This window comes from Cygnus atratus, chromosome 1 (assembly GCF_013377495.2).
Source record: "Cygnus atratus isolate AKBS03 ecotype Queensland, Australia chromosome 1, CAtr_DNAZoo_HiC_assembly, whole genome shotgun sequence".
Classification (NCBI taxonomy): domain Eukaryota; kingdom Metazoa; phylum Chordata; class Aves; order Anseriformes; family Anatidae; genus Cygnus; species Cygnus atratus.
The window spans coordinates 116188367-116209059 of record NC_066362.1 but is presented as its reverse complement, the minus strand read 5'-3'; the positions used below and the strand labels follow the sequence as shown (position 1 = coordinate 116209059).

The 20693-nt window shown below is 38.4% G+C and overlaps 1 protein-coding gene across 1 annotated transcript in view; it reads right to left on the bottom strand.

Moving 5' to 3' along the window:
* Positions 1–259: 259 nt before the first annotated feature.
* The window catches only part of PDXK (pyridoxal kinase), a 47062-nt gene continuing 26628 nt past the window's right edge, over positions 260–20693 (bottom strand). The window contains exons 3-11 of the mRNA XM_035546001.2: positions 14204–14308; positions 11265–11348; positions 9355–9401; positions 7048–7133; positions 6190–6235; positions 3394–3505; positions 1872–2008; positions 1311–1377; positions 260–554 (exon numbers count right to left, since the gene is read on the bottom strand). Of these exons, the coding sequence (XP_035401894.1) occupies positions 442–554; positions 1311–1377; positions 1872–2008; positions 3394–3505; positions 6190–6235; positions 7048–7133; positions 9355–9401; positions 11265–11348; positions 14204–14308 (797 nt within the window). The 3' untranslated portion in view covers positions 260–441. The remainder of the gene's footprint in view (positions 555–1310; positions 1378–1871; positions 2009–3393; positions 3506–6189; positions 6236–7047; positions 7134–9354; positions 9402–11264; positions 11349–14203; positions 14309–20693) is intronic.

Below are 20693 nucleotides of genomic sequence, written 5' to 3'. Positions count from 1 at the left end.
GTAGCAGCTGAGATACTGAACACCAGAGTAGGTAACCAGATCTCTCCAGGAAAAGGGAGCATGTAGCCAGCTCCATTGGCACTAAATGCTGTCTTGAAATATATTCTCCAGTTAGTCAAGCATTCCGTTAGCAAATTCACATCTGAAGTCTTTGGCAAGGCAGGAACATTGTACTCTCTTGCCCTGGGTAATTACACAGACTAAGTGAATTTGACAGCCATTTTGATACCTGGTAATATGCGTCAATGCATACTAACTGTTTTGTTTTTGTTTTTAAAACTGAGCAAGGCCAGCACATATGTTTGAGAGTGGATATCTGCCTATGCTGGGCGCTATTTCATGAAAGTCAGGTTTCTGTCACAGATCTAAGGCAAATATTACAATTTACAGGAAAGAGATGAGGACATCAATACATTGTGCGTTATTGGAGACATACAGCCTTTATAACACGGTAGCTTTCACTATGATCTCTGGGTTTTCTATGTCCTTTTTGCTTTGGACCATTCTCAGTTCCAGATGGGCTGAGTTTGGTTTGTTTCCTTCTCCAGCTTGTGCTAAAAAGATGACATCAGAATGTCAGTATAAACAGCAGTATGAAAATAAACAAGTTGCATTGTCTGATACCCCATTATATTTTTTCTTCTCCACCCTAAACCCCCTTACTACCCCTGCTAAAGACTTCCAAAGTAGAAGATCAGCACTGTAATTTCTCAGCACCCCTGCTCTGCAGTACCTCTCTCCAGGAGAGGAATACATCTCTGCTGTCAATTACAAAGAGACAAAGACATGCTTTGGAAACCCACAATTCCCATCTGGATCTCCTTAAAAGTTGACAAACATGGGAACTCAAAGGTGAGAGAATTTGAAAAAAATCATTCTTCGCATGACCAATACATCAAACAGACTATTACTAGTTGATAATCCCTTCTCAATGTTAAGCACATGCACTAAAAGGGAATGTGAGCGAGCTATACTTAAAACAGGATCTCCTTTGCACGTGAAACTCAGTGTTTCCTCAAGTTGTTCCACCACTGCTTTGCAAAGCAGCTAAGCACCGTCAGCGTAGCTGTAGTCCCAGTGTAAGCTGAACAGTGACATCTTCAGTCTGGTGTTGTCAAAAACAGGGTTGGAGGACACAGTAAGAATGTGTACTGACAAGACTACCTAGCTCTCCTGTAGATTCTCTAAATCCTCTGAGTGTTTCCACACTGAAGGATACCTTTCTGAGTCAGGAAACTCGGAAAGCTCTATAAATGTTTCTTCTGATGCAAATCCAAACAGAACAAGGGATCAAGGTTTGAATAAATTACCTTTTGCACTCTTAATGGTCCTTTGCAGAACATGTTGCATGGCTGACACAGTCTTTTCACATGCCACCTGCACATTAACATAATATATCCAGGTTGTAGTAAAATTTCAGCTGCCCAGTTTAACAGCAGTGCTTTTGAAATAATAATATTCAGGCAAACACAACTGGCAAGACACAAACAGGGTGACAACTATGTAAAGCAGAGTTTGGAAAAGTGGGTTTAGATTCTCTTAATTCTCCCAAAACAGGTATTAGAAATCATACACCCATATCAAGGACTCTGTGTGCATAAGGGAAAGAAATTGGATAGGGTAAATAGTTTTCAGTGTTTATTAAGTGAGGATAAAAAGATATTTACTAATGTACATGCAGTCTCTCTTTCTCTCTCTGAACATCTTATTTAGCAAAATTATATAACTGAAATGTAATCATCTGAAGTTGTACAAGATAAAATCTTGTAGGAAAATGAAAATTCTGTTTTTGTTTTAAATAATGTAATAGATTAAAAATAATAAAAAGAGGCAGTCTAAACTTGCAGACGGATGAAAAAAATCTCTCATACCTTCAAATTGTTTGGATGCTTATGTGTCCAGGCCAAAAGCATAGCAGCAAACAAGTCTCCTGTTCCAACAAAGACAGCATCCACTTTAGGAGATTCCACTCGAATTCTTTGTGTCATCTTGGTACCATCTGCATTAGCTACAACACAGTTAGACAGTTAAGTAACAGACCCAGCAACTAATACGATAGCATTTACCATGATTTTAAAATGATAATCAGATTTGAATTCCTGTGTTATTTGGAATGTAAAGATGCTAAGGAGCATTGTAAACTTGTATCAATTCTATTTAAATGCGCAACCTTCCAAAACTTTGCTGAGTTGGGACAGCATTTACAATTTATATACTGTACATACTTCACTTAGGTGGGAACAGATGGCTGACACTTTCACTTTCATGAAAGACTAAGAAAGACTAAGAGCAGTTCATTTAGACTGCAGCAGCAGCTTGCTCAGGAAACCACATATTTATGGAGACTGCTGAATCCTAGGTGGGGCATACCCAACCAGAATCTAGAGAGAACTTCAGGGTTTTATGGAGTCACGAGAGCAGCTATACACTGCAGCAGAGATCATCTGATCCACGTGCCATACTGCAATCACCACTGGAATGATCAGGCTTACTCCAGCCCCGGCATGTACCAAGTGCTAAGAAACACCAAGTGGTTCTTTGTGGAGTCTGGATGACATAACAAGAGTTGTCTTTTTTTTTTGGGTCTCAGCAGTCCAGAATGTGATGCCCAGATTGATAACACATAGATGAACAATTATCAAAAAAGAAGAATGATTATAAAAACAAGACTATGCCACATAACTATGTCCTTTGCATGTAAAAAAAAAATCCTGTGAGAGTCCAAACACGCAGTGAATCTTTGTGATGATACAGAAGGGGATGGAAAGAAGAAGTAGAAGGGCATTTTACAACCAATGCATCAGAGCAGAATAACCTATTAACAGGACAGTGTAATTTTTCATAAAAGCTACTAAACCATCCACAAATTCTGTTTTATACCACTACTACTTGTCAGGAACACTATTAGGGGCTTTAGCAGCCCTGATCAATCTCACCTAGGACATACACCCATGCACCCTCTGCCCACTGGTCCAGGAGCTGCACAGAAACTCAGGCGTGGGCACTAGCATCCTCTCCTGAGCTAGGTTGTAGGTGTACCAGCATCCAGTCCTGCTGTCCTGACTTACTGATTAGATTTCACAGATTAATCTCTGAACCGATCTGTTTCATCTCTCTTCAATGATCACTGGACTGTCAATGGGACCTGTCTTGCCATCACCACCCCGTTCTCACTTTATTCAGATATGCTATGGTCACCCTCAGCTCCCAGCCTGTATTCCCTCATGGAGAAGCCCTATTCTTACTGCTCTGTGATGTTACTGTAGAAGTTCACTTAGGGAATTAAGCTCCTTCCATGCACTGCAAATGGATCTGATGAAACCACTTCTTCATAAAGCAGAGAACTCGTTTAAAAAAAAAAAGTATATTTTAATGAAGCAGTTTGCAACTTACATTTTCTGTGGCTTCCCAGGGCAATCAGGTAGTCATTTCCTAGAGGTGCCTGTAGATCTGAGCTTGTGATCACCACAGTCTCTGGTCCCATGGCATGGAGCATATCCATTACCTTCCCATGTGCAAAAAGGAAGGAATCAGTGACTGCAGTGTGTGTTGATTAAACTTTGCATCATTCAGAGTACTAAGGATTTTTCTCAAGCACCTTATTTTGGTATCTTTTGTAAAGAGAAAGAACAATTTCTACTCAAAGAACTCACTTGAATTAGGTGGGGTACTTTGAAATAGAGGAATCAAAACATTCATATTTAAATGCACACACTTGTTAAAATACTCAAGAATCTGTTTGTATTATCTTTGGATGCTCCTCTGAAAAAAACACACTGTTTCAGATCTGACCAAAATTTTTGTCTGCATCATGTTTTCATGTATCAAAAGTAGTATCAAAAGAAGAGAATGAATATACAGATACATGCACTCAAACTGGCATCTTTAAACACTTGCTAGAAAGCCAATAAATCCGAGCCATGATTTTTTTTTTAGCTAAGACTTTAATAGTTAGCAAAAACAAAGAATTAAAGAGCTAAATCAAAGGCACAAGTGTCTGTCTTAATCTTTGTTTCTCATTGTTTCAAACCCAAAATGTACACTGTCATGTACCTTTGCAGATATATTTCCTCCACATGTGTTCATCACTTAAAACCATCAATGCCTTACTTCTGACATCACAATTGGTTGCTACAGAAGTGATTTTCATTTCACAGAAGAAAGAATGTCTTCAGTAATGAGTTTAGCATAAAACACTGATAAAATATTAATTCTTCCGGAAGAATTTAACTAAAAATCCTCTCAGGCTAGCTATGACTCATGAACAGCTGAATGATAAGGACTTGTATCTGCTGTTTTTTAATTCTCTATTACTTTTTTTCTTGTCTCAGCCTCTAAGTTTCTTCAGCTGTCAGATCTCTTTGCATAGATGTTGATTGGGTTTTAAAGAAGCAGCAAGTCCACCAGCATATGCTGACATAATCAACCTGTGAAGTAACATTAAACTCAATTTCACTTCTCATCCACAGTTCACCAAGGACCTAGTCACTGGTATTTCTAGTTGTAGGACTCAGCCCCTTCTACACCAAAAGTAGGTCATATTTAACTAGATGTTAGAAGACTTTATTGTCATCACTAGTTTTGCTGAAGAAATCAATGAAAGCTTATCACCATGGAAATAGATGGCAGAATTCCTACCACCTCCAAAGGGGACAAATTCCAGTATGGATTATTACTTGGAAGGATAGACCTACCTATGATATGAGAAGAGACAGACACATTAAGATACACTATCCTGCATGCAACTGTTTTAAAATGTTTCCATGCCTAACAATAATTCCACCTTCTTACAGGGGATTTAAAAAAAAAAAAAAAAAACCATCATAAAGAAGAGCTAGCACACAGAAGTCGAAGAGACTGGCAGATAACTAACATCTAAAATTGTTTATAACATCCAACTCAAGCAGCTGTAATTTGCAAACCTAAAACTAAGAGGTGCTCTGGTAACAGTGTTGTTTTCAAGACTGTGGTTCCATCAGCAAGGACAAGAATAGAAGAACAGAGTTACAGGTAGCAGTTCGTAGGGTGAAGTACAGTTCATAGCCCTCTCCCAGCACAGTAGAGTAATGTAAAACTGGTGTGGAAGGGAGAAATTAAAAGAGCTCAGATCTTTGGAACTGCTTTCTGCTGTGAAGAGATGGTAATCTACTGACGTTTCATGATATTGCTGAAGGAAAAAAAACAATAAACACCAGGGCTGACAGAGCCCAGCTACTCTCCAGGGTGCCACTGCAGCTGCTGTTTGTTTAAAGATTTTGTATTCTTTGAAGTTCAAAATCAAACTGGAAGAAATAACATCAGTCCATTATGAAAGCACTTGGCTAGTCAGCAAAACAAAGAGCTCAGTTCTTTTTAAGAAACCAATAAAATCATATTTCTATTTCATCCTTCATCACCAAGCCCTGCAGCTTTTTACAGTTCTTCAGTTTGCATAAAAGGGTGAATCCTTACACCTCCATGCAGCACACTTGCAGACAGACCATCTGTCATCCTTGTAGGATGATGACAGCAGCTGTCGGCACTCTGGATGTGTCCACCTTTCACCAGGAAGGACCTGAAGGCCATCACTCCCATTCAAGTTTCTCGTCTATTCACTACTTTTGCAACCCAGGTCTCATGGCCTTTGAGTCAGTTTAAGAAAAAGAAACAAAACACCAGCAAACACTGTCAGGAAGAGATTCAGAGTGTATTCAGTCAATCCACCTAAGAGTTTCCTAGTAAGATCTCTTCCTTGCAAACTGTCTCAATGGGAGTAAGAAATAGCTGTCCTAACACTCAGCACTGCTGCTGCATGACTAGGATGTGGACAGCAGAGGGAGCGACTTATGCGGGTTTCTAATGCCCTGGGTCACTTGGGGTTTTTCACCCCAACCACTGCATTTCCACACTGCTGACAGTGTGGTTATTTGTCAGGTGTGCTGCTGCTTGCCTTCTTCACTGCAGGAAAACAAACTCACAGTGATCTGCTCATTACCACTACGTGCCTTTATTTGTAGTTCTTTCAGGAAGTTTCTTCAGAAGTCTGACACAAGAACAAAAAGTGCTTTGCACATTGAGAGCACAAGCTTTAATGACAGACGGATAGCAAGGATAGAGGCTGAAGCGATTTCAAGGTTAAAGACAAATGATAAACATTGCAGGTAGAATTACAGAATGAGATCTTACACAATCTATCCCTTACCTACTTACCTCTAAAGCGTCTTTTTCTGTGTGAATCTTCCTGCCAGTAAGTAACCTGAAAATGAAACGCAAACCTTGAAAGAGCACATGTTCTCCAGGCAACAGCAGCTTTGTTTACTCTTTGAAAGGATGAAAGCTTGGACTGCACAATAGAGGCTTAAACAATCTGGTGGTTACAGAGTCTGCTGTACCAGACCGCTTTTCAAAGTTATGTGCACAGATACACAGTGCTTCTGAAGCAGGCTTGTATCAGTCTTAACCCATCTCCTATACCCTAAAAGTTGCCTCACAAGTGTCTTCTCTCCATCTCCCATGTAGTTGCTCCCTCCCTTTAGGGGGAGAGTCTTTAATATATCATAACAGATTATCTCCTGACTAAAAAGAGTCACAGCTATGTAGACAGGGTGGGCATGAGGCATGCAGGTTTAAACTCCTAGGAGATATCGGCATGGTGGTATTTCTAAATATAATTTTGGGGCTTTTGAGTCAAACTATTTCAGATTTGATATTCTGACATACAATACAAATTTTCTCAGGAATGGGTAAGAACAGGAAAAGGAAATGAGGTACGTTTTCAGCCTGCCCTAGATACAGGTCTCTGGAGACAGTAAGAAATAATCATGAAAATGAGAGACTGGGAAAAACAAGAGAATTCTGTTCCTCAAGTAACTCCCAGTTTCTTTTCTGCTTTCAGTATGGAACAATGGGAGGTTCGCTGAAAAGCACTACTTTAAAACAACAGCTAAAAAACAAATCCAACATATACATACATACAGCACTGTACTGAGAAAAATGAAAGAACAGATATCAATCTGCCCTGCTTTTATCCTTGAGTTTATTTCGTTATAAAGGAAATTAAGTACTTACTCAGCCTCGAACTGGTTAGGAGTAATTATATCAGCAACAGGTACAACTTTGTCCCTGTAGACTGGGAGGAGGTCCTTGGGCACATACTATGGAAGAAAAGATGGCATCAAATGTCATCAGCAGCCATATCAGATGTGGGAGTAACACTCTCCAGTCAACATAAAGCTACCAGTGTACTGATATCCAGCAAGAATTAAAGTGGCTGTGCATCCTCCAGCTGGTGACAGTGCTGCCAACAGCCCTTTTGTCACTGACAGCGATGGGAACCATCACTAAGCAGGCCTAAACTGGTAGCATTTAAAGGAAGTAGTGTCTAGATGAAGAGCTTTTGGGTTCCCTCTTACCAAGATGACAGAGCAGCATGAGGAAATAAAGTGTCTGAACACAGGGAACTCTTTTTCGTGTCCTTACCTCCAAACTAAACTACTTTGTTGTTGTACCAATGGAACAAAAGTCCTTTGCTGCCTGAGTGTGCACCCACATTGATTGTGTCACACTTGTGGGACTTGAGGAACAAGTAACATTCATGCTATGTGTTATTTTATCCCCTCCTTTCAGTGCAATATTTCTGGGGTGTCCTGTACATTAATATGCCAGAATGGGAATCAGATTCCACTTGCGTGGTACAACTTAATTTATAAAGTAGTTGAGATAAGTACATTAAAAACATTTGCTTGTGTTGTACACAAGTCTAACAAACCATCGCATGCTTTGCTGACTGCAGACTCAGCTCATCAAGTAATGAGGGCCAACACTCCCCCTTCTGCTTTCCTGGTTCATCTCTATCACATCTTCTTCAGCTAAATACAGCCCATTAGCAAAGGGAGACTGGTTGTCTAAGCAGGTGACATACACTAAGGTGTAGCAGGAGCCTACCAGTCTGTATACTCTTCAAACTAGGAAGAAAGTTGAAAAGCATCAGCTGTTCTGGCATGTACTGGAGTTCAGCTAGGAGTTTGAGTTAAATTGCAGGACTCACTTCACCTTCTTGTCTTATTATAACTCAATTTAACAAAACCTTTACTAAAGTTCATAGTTTACAAGTGGCTGATACTCTTCATCAGCACCCCGTTTTCTAAACCAGCATTAATCCTTCTTTTCATCTATGTTTTAATTTTTATGTTAGGCTCATAAGATGTGTAAGGCAGGGTGTATTTATACATGTTCCCATGTGTTACTATCTCCCATTCCAGTTATATCAGTGATAGATACAACCTTATCATGGTGTTGACCATTAGGTGCTACTAGAACATGCATCATATTGCTACTCGGCTCACTCATGTTTTTATGGTGACATGATGATGTCCCAGGGACCCTGCCTTTAGACAGAAGTTCAAGACTAGATCACATCTAAATCAAACCATTTTAAATAATAATTTTATTACTTTTTATGGCAGGAATGAGCTGGTGGGTTGCATGTTAAATTTTCTCCTCTTCTTCCACCTATCTTGTCTTCCACCCAAAAGACATGGGAAGCTCCATAGTTATGACTTCTCCCCAGAGCCAAAGCTTTGCAAGGTGACTCTACAGCTACTAGATCTCTGCCTTGTTAGAAAAAGCTAAAGACAATAAATATTGCAATAGTCATAAAATGAAAGAATAAGACCACAAAAGCAATGGCAAATTTATTACTAAGTGCTATGCCATGTGATTTTTTATGAGCAGGTAAACTGTAAAAAGGTACAAGGACAAAGAGGAATTCATAGTGCATGACTAGCTTAGGCAGAAGAAAATATAAACTATCATTATTGCTGATCTCTTCCCACATTGCACTTTCACTGCAACTATCTGCTAGTGTTGATTAAAAACGAATGTCTCTTTGTCAGTATGCAGTCTGGAACTGGCACACACGACCTTTCTGTCACTACCACAGCCCAATGCCTAACAGCTGTTGGATCTCACATGAAATAAGTCATCTTCATTTAGGTTCAAGTGGTAGGTCAATTTGTGTGATCGCTGACAATGTGAGCAAGGCTACCTGCCAAAACTGCTATCTTGACAGAAAATGAGAGAACACCAGTGAAAAATGAAGGGGAAGAGGTGGATATTTTCCTGTGGACAGGGTCCATACTCTACCTGTTCTCTCAGCAGAGAGTTAAAAATAAATCCTAGGGGTATACAACCATTATTCTCCCCAGATGATAAACTAATGATAAACAGGAACAAATGTAGTTGATGCTGGGATCCAAAGCCACACCGAGGTAAAGTAGCTTAGTCTTTGTGTTTAAAAATTAATAAATCTTTATACTTACACATTTATATAACAAAAAATCGCTGTACAAAGAATTTAAACAACTAAGTACTAACCATGGAGCCTTCTCCATTCCACTTGTCACCCATCACTGGATCGCATACTGTAACAGAGAACAAATCTAGCTTTAGAGATGGGGGGCAGTCATAGAGGCCCTGATGGGGGGTAAAAGTTTTAAGTAGCAGTAGCAGCTATGTTACAGCATTGTCCCTTGATAGCTCATACACTCACACAGTTCTTGCAGCATACTTAACCAAAACTTTTTAATTGGCGGCTGAAAGAGTAAGGCAGGTGTAAAAGAAATCTTAAACAGGTATCAGAGGGTTGTAGTCACCCTCTGCTACCTGCTTCCATGTTGTTACATCTGAAAGCGATGAGGATGAGAGGGTCTGATCACTGGGACAGAAGAGGCTTCTGTTATGGAAAACACACAGAGCCCTCACCTTCACTCCCCAGTCCAAAACTCTGGTGTAGTAATACTACTATGGTGGGAAAGAAACACGGAAGAAGCTAATATTTGTGAAGAGTCCTATTTTTACTTTAGTGTAAAAATATACATGCAAAATGTTGTGTTGTACACACAAAAAGTACATGTATTAAAATGAAACAAGAAGAAAATCCAGGCCAAAGTACATAAATTCATACTTGATGTAGTATTAACACACATTTGGCACAGGTTCTGAATCATCTGCAATATTAACAATGTATCCTAAGTGCCCTCAGTTTCAAAGCAAGAACGGAAACAACCTAGGCTTCTACTTGAAAAAAAATACTGTTCACTGTGTTACAAGAGCTTTCAGCAAGATAAAAAAGAAATACAAATCCCAACATATCAAATCAATGTCCAATTGATACTTAAGGAAGTTTCTATGAGCAACAAGAGAGACATTTGTTTTACATTTTAAAAGTATTTTCCTTACATTATGATCTGTTTATTAAATATAAAGGATCTTAGAAGCTTAGTTATGTTCCCATTATCTGACCACTTCCTTCCTGTTCTATACAGTTAGATATTTCTTTCTGTTCACACTCCAATACAGTTTTTAGTTTTCACTTGCTAGTACAAGACTGTGGAGACCCTGCCAATACAACAGCTTTACTACAGGCTAAAAAGCTATAAAAATCAAGCTCATGGTGATATCTCTGCTACATTTTTCAAAATGAGAACTGTGCTTTATTAATTCTAAGTCCACTATCACACTATGCAGCATTGCACCTTGTAAATTCTGTGAACCGTTCTAGATTCCTGACCACAGGGTTTATTGAACCTGAAGATGCCAAGCTCAAACTCTGATTCACAGTTCTTTATCCCAGTAAATCCTCACTGACTTTGCTGTGTTACTCTGAACTCTTGCTCAATTCAAGCCTACACCAGTTGTATTCAAAAGTCCTGAAACACTCAGAGAGTCCAAAATGAAAAGAGGGGAATCTTTGCTCTTTGAGCACTCCTGGGTAATCTTAGCACCAGTAACCAAAATTAAAAATCTCTTTAAATTATTAAACTTACAAGGCACATTGGGACTGTTCTTCTGGGATGAAGAAGAAAACATGGCAAGGCTGGATGGGTGAGTCTATCCCGCTTTTGACTGACTTGGAAATCAAGAAGAGGCTTCAGCTATCAGCACTTCCAGACTATGCCTCAAAACTACGAACAGCAGCAGCCAGCTGAGATTTTACAAGACTTCCTTTGATACAATCACTCCTTAATGCACACACTCTTTTGGATGGCATAATGCAAGACACATACTGACAGGCGTAGTATCAGAAAGATAAAATCCAACTTCCTCAAAACTTAAGCAATGTTGAAATGAAACTTCACTGGTGTCTCAGCTGGTCCCAGACAGATCTGAGCACAAAATGATTGTGAAATGCTGGGTAGCATCAGAACAACGCTTTCATCCTAAAACATGAAAATGATGGGCACATACAACAATGAAGCAGAAAGAATTACACTTCACATCCTTACCATACACTAGGTTTGAATTCTGTTGCTTCAACTCCTGGACAATATCCACCACCATCGCAAGAAATGATGTGTCCCTTGTATAACCTTTGTGAAAAAAGACACTTTTAAAGTTGATTTTCAATAGTGTTTTGCTGGTGTATCTATCTATTTATTTATTTATTTATTTAGCATAGAAATTTTGCATAATTCTCATTCTTTGGATCCATGCATATGAAAAGAAAGACATTTTAGTATTTTATTCAGGAATAATAGGTGAAAGAAAAGTCAAGACAGTCTCCACTACAAATACAACTTTAAAAATCCATTTGCTAAGTACATCATACATGAAGTGTTCATACAATTTTAAAATGTTTGAATATATATACAAAATAGTCAGGATGTGTTTCCATCACATTAATGCAAGGAAAATTAGTCTTGAACATTTCAGAGCAATGGCCAATATACTAATAAATTCCTAATCTTAGGCTTAGCAGTGAGATAAGCTGGAAATATGTTATTTTTACATCTCAAGGCCCTAAATGCAATGTTAGCATTACAACATTCTCATTTAATTATCAATTTCTTTAATATACCTTTTTTATTTATATATTTACTTATTGTATTTATTTTATGTATTAATTTCATTTATAACACATTAATTAACAAGTGCATTTTCATTTACTCTAGTTCATTTAATAGTATTATTCCAGCGAGGTAGCTTCTTCAACCCTCCAGTTTAGAAGTGCCCATTCTACTAATATATTTAAAAATACATTTTGGAGATTTCCTTTCAGTCGTAAAATTGTTCAATTCTTACATGTTGAGGACAAATGGAAAAAGATTCCAAGATTTTGGGGCAAAATGCTTTGTCTTATTTCCATTAAATGCTGATTATCATTGAAAAAAGACAAGCAAAGATTTTTGTTTTAAATGACCTGTCACAATAAACTAGCTTAAAAACCTATAAAGCCATAGTATGAGTAACATTATTGATTGAGGTACTTCAAAAGCATTACAGAGAACTAGAGTTTATCTGGCACCTCAAATGCTCTACTGTAAATGAAACAAATATATGAAGACCTACAATTAACTGACAGTCACAAAAGTTAATGAAGTGTCATTTTATATAACCACCCTAAAGATAATTATTTCCATTTCAGCCAAGATACCTACAGTAATTAGACATGCAATTATAGTCAAATCCTAACTGCTGACAAATTAATTTAAGTGTTTGATTAATCATATCCAGGTCACTGGAGGTAGCAAAGTATGGCTGTGCAACATGGTGAATAACTGTTCCGGTTTGAAGAGAAAAATCTGTCTTTTGGCCCTGAATGAAGAAAGCTGATTTTCAAGTTCAGCCATAACTCAACGCAAGAATACAGAGGGTGTTATTAGATCATAAGAAATGAATGTCATTTCCACCCATTCCTTCTCTTTCTCTACACTTCTCTGTGTCTATACTTTGTCTATACTGGCTACACTGAACAAGTTTTTTAAAGAAACCAGAACAAAACACTGACCCATCTATACATCTATACCCACAAGTCATATTTTATAAGGCATTTAAATATTTTTTGTCTTCAAAATTTTCAAAAGATTTCAATTTTTCTTTCTACTGTTTTTAATCTCTTACATATGCTTTGGCAGTTTAAGACGCTAATAGGAAAGGAGCTGGGGACTCTTCTAAGAGTTGAAAGTAGAATAAAGAAGGAACATTTCAGCAAAAAGAATATTCAAACATTATTTACCAATGCTGTATAGTAACATCTCCTGAAAACTCCTACAATACAGTGAGCTTTTCCTGGAAATGTCCTCTGTGTGACAACTTTCAAGGAAACAAAGGATGTTCTTTCAGTTTGCAATTACAAAGAACCCATTTATGCTGAAATTAATTTCTTAACCTTAGCTCAGCCTATTTTCTTATTTAGTCTCCTTTACTTTGGAAAGATTCCCTGAAACAGAAGGGAAAATAACTTTCAGTCACGCCATACCCTTCAGGCCAGAATGACTGCTTTGGGGTTATAATCCATCCAGTTAAACTCTCCAGTTTTCCTTTTGTATAAGGAGAGTGCTTTCCTACATGTGGAATCTGTGAAATTAATTAAATCTGGCAATTTATTTCTGTTTACCTTCAAAAAGTGACAGTTCACTGCAATAAAAAAAAAAGATACTGTAATCTAAACCAGATGCATAGCTCTCACTGAGGTGAAACCCCATAATTAATCTACACCAAAGAAGCAGGAATTGGATGAGAAGCAGTTTGTAATAGAAACTACCGATATAATCTCCCCATTCTATACAACGTTCTACAACAAGCTTTCTTTGCCTATATTTATAACACTTTCCACCTAGTAGTGCATAAAGTCATTATGTCCTCCAGAACCGTATGCACTTGGAGAAGGTAAAAGGAGCTACGTAGCAACAAGAGCAAAACAAAAATTCATGACAGAGAGAAAAACAAAATCCACCCCTCCTTATGCTTTGCTCTGTATCCAAAGCACAATCCCTTGAAGATCAAGTAGAAAAAACAAGGACAGACAACTGCATATAAGTCATTCTATTATACCACAAAGTGCTACTAATGCAAATTTAGGAGAAAGGGTTAAACCCATGTCTTCAGAATGATTTAAAAAATAATACTCTGACATTCCTCACCCTTTTTTTCTGTAGTCACTCCCAAAACATTAACTATGTACAAGACTGGCCTGTACAAGTCTGTAAACTATACCCGAGGATCAATTTACCCACCCAATTACAACCTTCTGGCTGGAGAACACTGGCTTTTTCAAACTAAATAACATGAGCAGTTAGGTCTATAATATACAATTGAAATCACAGGACGAATCTAAGGAGGAAACATGTAATTGCTTGGTTTGGGATAAGGAGGGATATGGTTTATATATTTCTACACTCATTTTACTTTTCACGTGAACTCCAAAGAAACAAGCTCTTCTTACCTGTGAGTACATAATCATACTGATTGACCTTGTTCAGCTTAAGTCCTTCATACAGTTCATGAAGTTCATCTGAATTTAACACCTGACCCTTCCAGTGTGCATAACCTGCAAAACAAAAGCCAGATAATTTTTCAAGCGCCAGGTTTTCTAATTAGGATCACAGAGATCAAACATACGGAGGAACATCATATGCATCAGGAGGCATTTCTAACTTTCTCTTCTGTAACGCACTACTGCTCAATGAAAGCTGCTGTTGGCAGAACAGTTCCATCCTCAACTTCTTCTTAGCATCTCTGTCTCCCAAAGGAACTGGTATCATTTACTCTGGAGTTTCACATCATCCATTTATCAGCACTTCAAGCAGAGTACACATAAGCTCTTGCAAGTTTTCACATGTAGCCTTTACAACTTTTCCTTTCCTGTCGGGAAGGGGACAAACATGTTTGAGACTTCACCGAGGTAAGGCTGCCAGTAAAATCTATTGTTGTTATTTTATGTTATTACAGAAAAAAAAGATTGACAGCAGGATGCCACATTTAATTATCAGCCATAAACTGCACTATGCAGACCCCAGGTTTCACTCAGAAGAAAACAGGCTTGTAGGTATGGGCTTGTGGGGTCTATCTGAACACAGGTATGCAGCACTTTGACACCTGACATGGCTTTCACTGGCACCTGCGTATACCTAATAGAGTGACCACAGCAGAATAGCATCATGAGAAGTTCTCTAACTGTACAATTTCATCTGACAGAGTGCCTTCCAAAAATAGGACAATTTTAATGCTGAGAATGCTGGAAGAGGCAAACAAATATCAGAAAGACACTACAAAACAGACAAATAATATCCATACATTATCCTTGAAGGATCTCTAGGAATTATAAGCAAGTATTTTTGGCTGAGAAGTGGGTGGAAAGCAAAGTTATAGGGAAAAGCTGAAATGACTTCAGCAAACAATTGACCAAGCTCCAAGACAGCAAAATTGTCAATAAACAAATAAATAAATAAACAAATTTCACTGTCAGATGCTAAACATTTATTGAAAAATGTAAATGCACCTTTCACCTTGTCATCAAAGCCTGCCTATCTAGATGGCAGGCATAACTCCCTTGTATATATATATGCATATATATATCATCACTCCCTTGTATATATATATGCATATATATATATATATATAAATGGCATTTCCTCCAGGACATTAGATGAGGTACCCAAAATTTAAATCTTCCAACCTTCATAAATTCAGGGTTTGTTAAAAAGTTCATCTTTTTATTAACTTGGATTACAAAAAGTGAAATGTTACACTAGTATCTTCTTTCACACCACCATGTGAGGAGATGATGGTATTTTGTTTTAATTTCTGCTCTTGGAGTTAGAAAATTCTGTGATAAAAACTCTTGGCTTTGATTATCACTCTAAACTGTGTCATTAGAGTAACTGCCAAAAGGTGCCTAGAGCCTAGGATAAACACATTTTTCAGTTTTCGTTCTTACAAATGCAAATACACCCACAGCAGGGTGAGCAGATGGATCATTTTGCTCTCCTCATCTCACAAAGACCTAGTCCCTAAAACATGACTCTCTGCCAGCTGGTGAAGGGACTGACTCACATCAGCCACTTGTATTCTCTCCTTCGCAAATGTTTTTTTAAAAAGTCTTTGTGAAGAAAGGGAGAAAGTGGATTCCCACACGCAGACAGCAGTTCCACTCCAGAATACAGTGATATTCAAAGCAGCAACGTCTTACACATAGGCATGCCTCTAGCTCCAAGCATACAAGGAACCCTTGACTACAGATGCCTCAAGCACTTGGCTTGCTTAGGCAACCATTTGTACTGCCACATCATGGCTTTAGAGAGAAATAATCTGCCCTCTCCTCTTCGCTGAATCTAAATTTCTCTTAGCACTCAAAATCCAGTCCATACAGGGACATGACATGGTCCTTTGTACTCCACTCTGCCCATAATTCATCAGTAAAGTTTAGCTTGTTTCCACAAACATGGAAACTCACTGGCCACATAAGGAGAGAGCAGTTTTCACCAAGAATCAAGGTCAGCCAGCAAAAGTGCTGCCATTCATCTTACAGTACACACATACAGCCACACAAATTGCTGCAAATGCAGACAATTATGATACTCTTGGAAGCTGTTCCTACAAAGCAACCCTGTCCATTCACTATTTAACTATAAGTCACTCTTCCTATGTCAAGCTACCTTACATAGTCAGTGTGCAGGGTCCATGTCACATGTCACTGATAATCCATTGAGGGAAAGAAATCAAGTATGGAAACAAAATGTCAGGTAGCAGCCTGCTTAGCTCAGGAACTGGGAAATTACCTAAAAGGGGCAGGGAGATTGTCTGAACAATGAGAATTGTCTCTAGCAATGGCTTCCAAGGGTACCTAAAGGTCCTTTTTCACAATCTGGTAACAAGTGCAATACAATCTAAAATGCAATCACACAACAGCTGGAGGAAAAAAAGCCCTACAGGAGAACTCGGGGAAGCCCCAGCTCCTCAGACAGAAGAAAAAAGGCAATGCCTTCACTGGATCTGCAGGGAACTGGGATTTCACTGGGAGCTGAATTATGTTTGAGAAGAGAGAAACGAAAATCAAAATTGACAGTGACATGGAAACCACTCTAAGCCCTTTCCCCGGGGAATCTTCATATAACATGATGAATAAGGGCGAAATCCCATGACCCTGGTAGGGTCCATGACCCTGATCTTACTCTCCTGGTAGAACCTAGAGCCAAAAAGCAGCTTCTGCAGAGGGGCAGAAGAAAATGCCAGCTACCCATGTTTAAAAACGCTTTCAGTGACAGAAGAATGGACACCTTGGGGTCCCAGAAAGAGGGAGAGGGAGTGCTCTGAAAGGGCAAAGGCCTGGGTAAGGTCAGGCAAAAACCCAGACAGATACTGTGAGGTCAAAAATACATGGCATTGCCCTGAACCCAAAGAGACTTAGCAGGGAATGCCAGCAGCAAGCTTCAACATCTTAAAGCCCAATGGCTTTAGGGAAAACCACCAGAGTGGTTGGAAGTAAGGATGATAATGAGGAATCACTGTTCTTCTTGGTTGGACATGAGGGCTTGGCTAGTGAGGAGCACATTTGAAGGCCCAGAATTGCACTGCAAGCCTTGCAAGACCTTAAGGAAATTCAGCTTCCTAGAAAAGTTATCCCTATGACTGCACCACTAAATATGCATATTTGGCAAACAGCAAGAGAAAATTGTAAATCTTCTGTTTAACTGACCACTTGCTATAACTCCTGCTCTGTAATAGGAGCAGAGTGGCACTTAAAACAAAAGTTCAAGGTCTCACAGTATCTGGCTACCTGCGCACATTGTACAAAAACCACAGCCAAGAAAACTTTAGGATGAGTTTCAAGTTTGTACTTGGCAAAACAACTGCATCCCATTTGGAAACTACGCAGGTGGTTAGGTTTAGCAGCTGGATCAATCTATTAATCTTTTATCTGGGATGTTAAGGTCAGATTTTGGCTTGTATCTTCCACAAAGGAAGAAAGATGGGTCCTACTTCCTTCAGTTGCAAAACCACTAAATAATTCTACTCAGTGCCAGAATAAGAGAGCAGAGAGAATGCTGCCAGTCACGATACAGCTCTCCAAAACTGCACTTGGCAAAACTGCATCTGGCTTGAGCTGACTGCATTAGTTTTCTGGATTAATAAAAATTTTAAACACATAAAAAATTTTAAACACAGAGTTGAACATAAACCATTAAACATCTGTATACCCCTTCTACTTATCTGTATTATAGCCTTTTATTGCAGTTAAATTTTTTATGCTTGTTTTTAAGCAGCTGAGGGAATGAAAAACTTGTAAGATATGATGCTTCCTGCCTCTAAAATGATAAACTTCCCTCTAAAATGATAAACTTATTCATTAGTCTCCAAGCAAATGTCTTGCTTCACCTGTATCTAAAAGAATAAATAAGAGAAACAGCTAACACTACACCCAAGATACATTTACATACTTTTCTTTCTAACCTTCCTCCAAAGGTACTTTTTTTTTCCTTTAGAACGTATTTATAAGCTTCTTAATTACTTTCAAAAACAATGAGAAAAAGAACAGAATAAAAATCCCAGGCATACCAGAAGAAAAAAAACAAAACAAAACAAAACAAAATAAAACCAGTTAAGTATAGCAAGGCGTGTAAGATGTCTTTGTTCTCCAACGCGAAACATTCTGTTCTGAGGTTTGAGTTCTCCTGTGGTGCTCCCTGCAAATCTGTTCCGACGGGCTTCAATAACCAAGTATTTTACACGGGGAAAAGGAAGAAAGATGTAGTGTTTAAGGCACGTGGTGGGCAAGCAATCTGGTTTCAGCTGTGCCACAAAATTTACATGCAAACTCTGCAGATAGCCTGGTCTAAAAACATTACTTAAATCTTCAGCTATCAGGAGGGCTTCAACAGAACCAGAAATAGAGTACCTAATTCCCCCCTGGACAGAACTAGAGGATTATTTACAGCTGGTCAATGTGGGAGGAAAATATTACCACTGTTAGGCAAAAGTGGGGATTTTTTTCTTTTTGTCCCACACATCACAGGCGTGAATGAGTGCATATGGGTGGCAGACCGTGAAGAATCACATCAACAAGATATAACTATAATTTCTCATGTATCAGACCTACCAATCAATCCAACCACGCACTACACACCCACTAAGTGGAAGACAAAAGTGTTTTGCTTTAAAAAAAAAAAAGGGGGGTGGGAACAGGCTATTTGTTCTGGAACAACTTCAAAGGTAAGATTTAGATGGCTAAGTAAGCACATTATATGCTTATCATTAACAAAAATACAAATCACTTAAGAATTAAAGATGCACCCTCCAAAAATAAACAATGATGCAGTCAAAAAAAGACAACCTAGATTTTTATTTTTGCATATTAGGCAATGAGATGCTTTTGCAAACAAAACAGTAATAGAATAAAAAGCCCAAAATCTCTGTAGGTTGCATGACAGCTTTTTTTTTTTATTTGTACAAGAAGCACGATGCCATTCAAGGGTGAGTCACCTAATCATAGCATAAAAGTTCCTCACCAAGCAATATGACAAACTGTTCTCCCAGGGGAGCTGACTTAAAACACATTTTCTGAATTTCAGGATTATCAGAGACTAAAGAAGGCTGAATTTTCTGAGCAGAAGTCAGCAGAAATAGCCCTGAGGTATCTTAATCATTTAAAAACAGGGCAAAAAAAGAGCTATAATGATTCACCGAAGAAGGCCTGTTAGTCATGAATTCTCCCTGTGTTTTATCTTTCGCTGACATGACCAAGTTTAAAGATGGAGATGAGGAAAGAAAGAAGGCCATGTCCAAACACCACGTCACACACTTTGCTACCTTTGCCCCCTCTGGCATGTTGCACTCTTTTAGAAACCAGCGTTCCCAGCTAGACTTTGAAGCACAAGTTTACTCCTCAGCTTTAATCATGACCACAGCAAAGTTTCTCATAAGATGCTGTTCTCCTAAGTAAATCACCAGTTTTCTTCCCAGTTTATCCAGCACATGATCCCTGTGTGTTGTGGCACTGCTCCAGACGCAAGTCACGGCCCAACAAAGCACATCCTGTTCACTAGTCCCAGCAGTAGCACAGGCTGCACGTACATTGACTTGTGTGCAGGCATGCATAAATAAATGTTCAGGCTGGACAAAAGTCTCTGTGAGGACACCACTGGATGTTCCTCTAGCATAGGGAAGGTGCAAAGCCCTCTGGCTTTGCAAAACTGGGCTTAGAATCTACGACTTCAGAAAGGGTGGAAAAGATTTCATGGAAAAACGAGTGCTAGAAAACTAGACGTCATAAAAGAGAATACGTCCCCTTCCTTTCTTTTCCATTCCTTCTTTTTTCATCCAAATAACCAAAACTTCTAAATAGAACCTCCTTTTATTTACTCTTGACAAGTGCCAAGGACTTACTGTATTTTGATTTTCTTCTGAAAACTTTGTTTCCCAAAATCAAGAGATTGTGCACCAGTCTTTGTTGTTTTGCTTTTCTTTTTTTTTTACCACATTTACTAAGACAATCAAGACTAAAGAAAAAAAAAAACAAACTGATAACATGACTCCTAAATTCCAGAAGACAAATTAAAAGTTCCAAATATTTTAAAGGCTTGTGATCTCAGAGACATTTTTAGTTTTTGGAAGTTCATTTAGGCCTTCTTAAAAATAAATAAATAAATAAATTGCTAATTTATTGTTCCTTCTACAATCTTCATTGTCTGGTCATCCTACTGGTAATGTAATTTACCTACCTTTAGACACATTCAGTCTTTGGTCCAATATAAGCTCTATAAAGCTCTTTTAATGCCCTATGAAATTGTTTTATTCTTAAAACTGAAAGCCAACAAATGACAGGTGCTAACCCATTTTCAGTTTTTAGTTATTACTTCAGGTGAAAAAATTGCTTAATTCCTGGATGATTACACCAGTTTTACCCAGCTATCAAAAATGAAACAAAAGAAAACAAA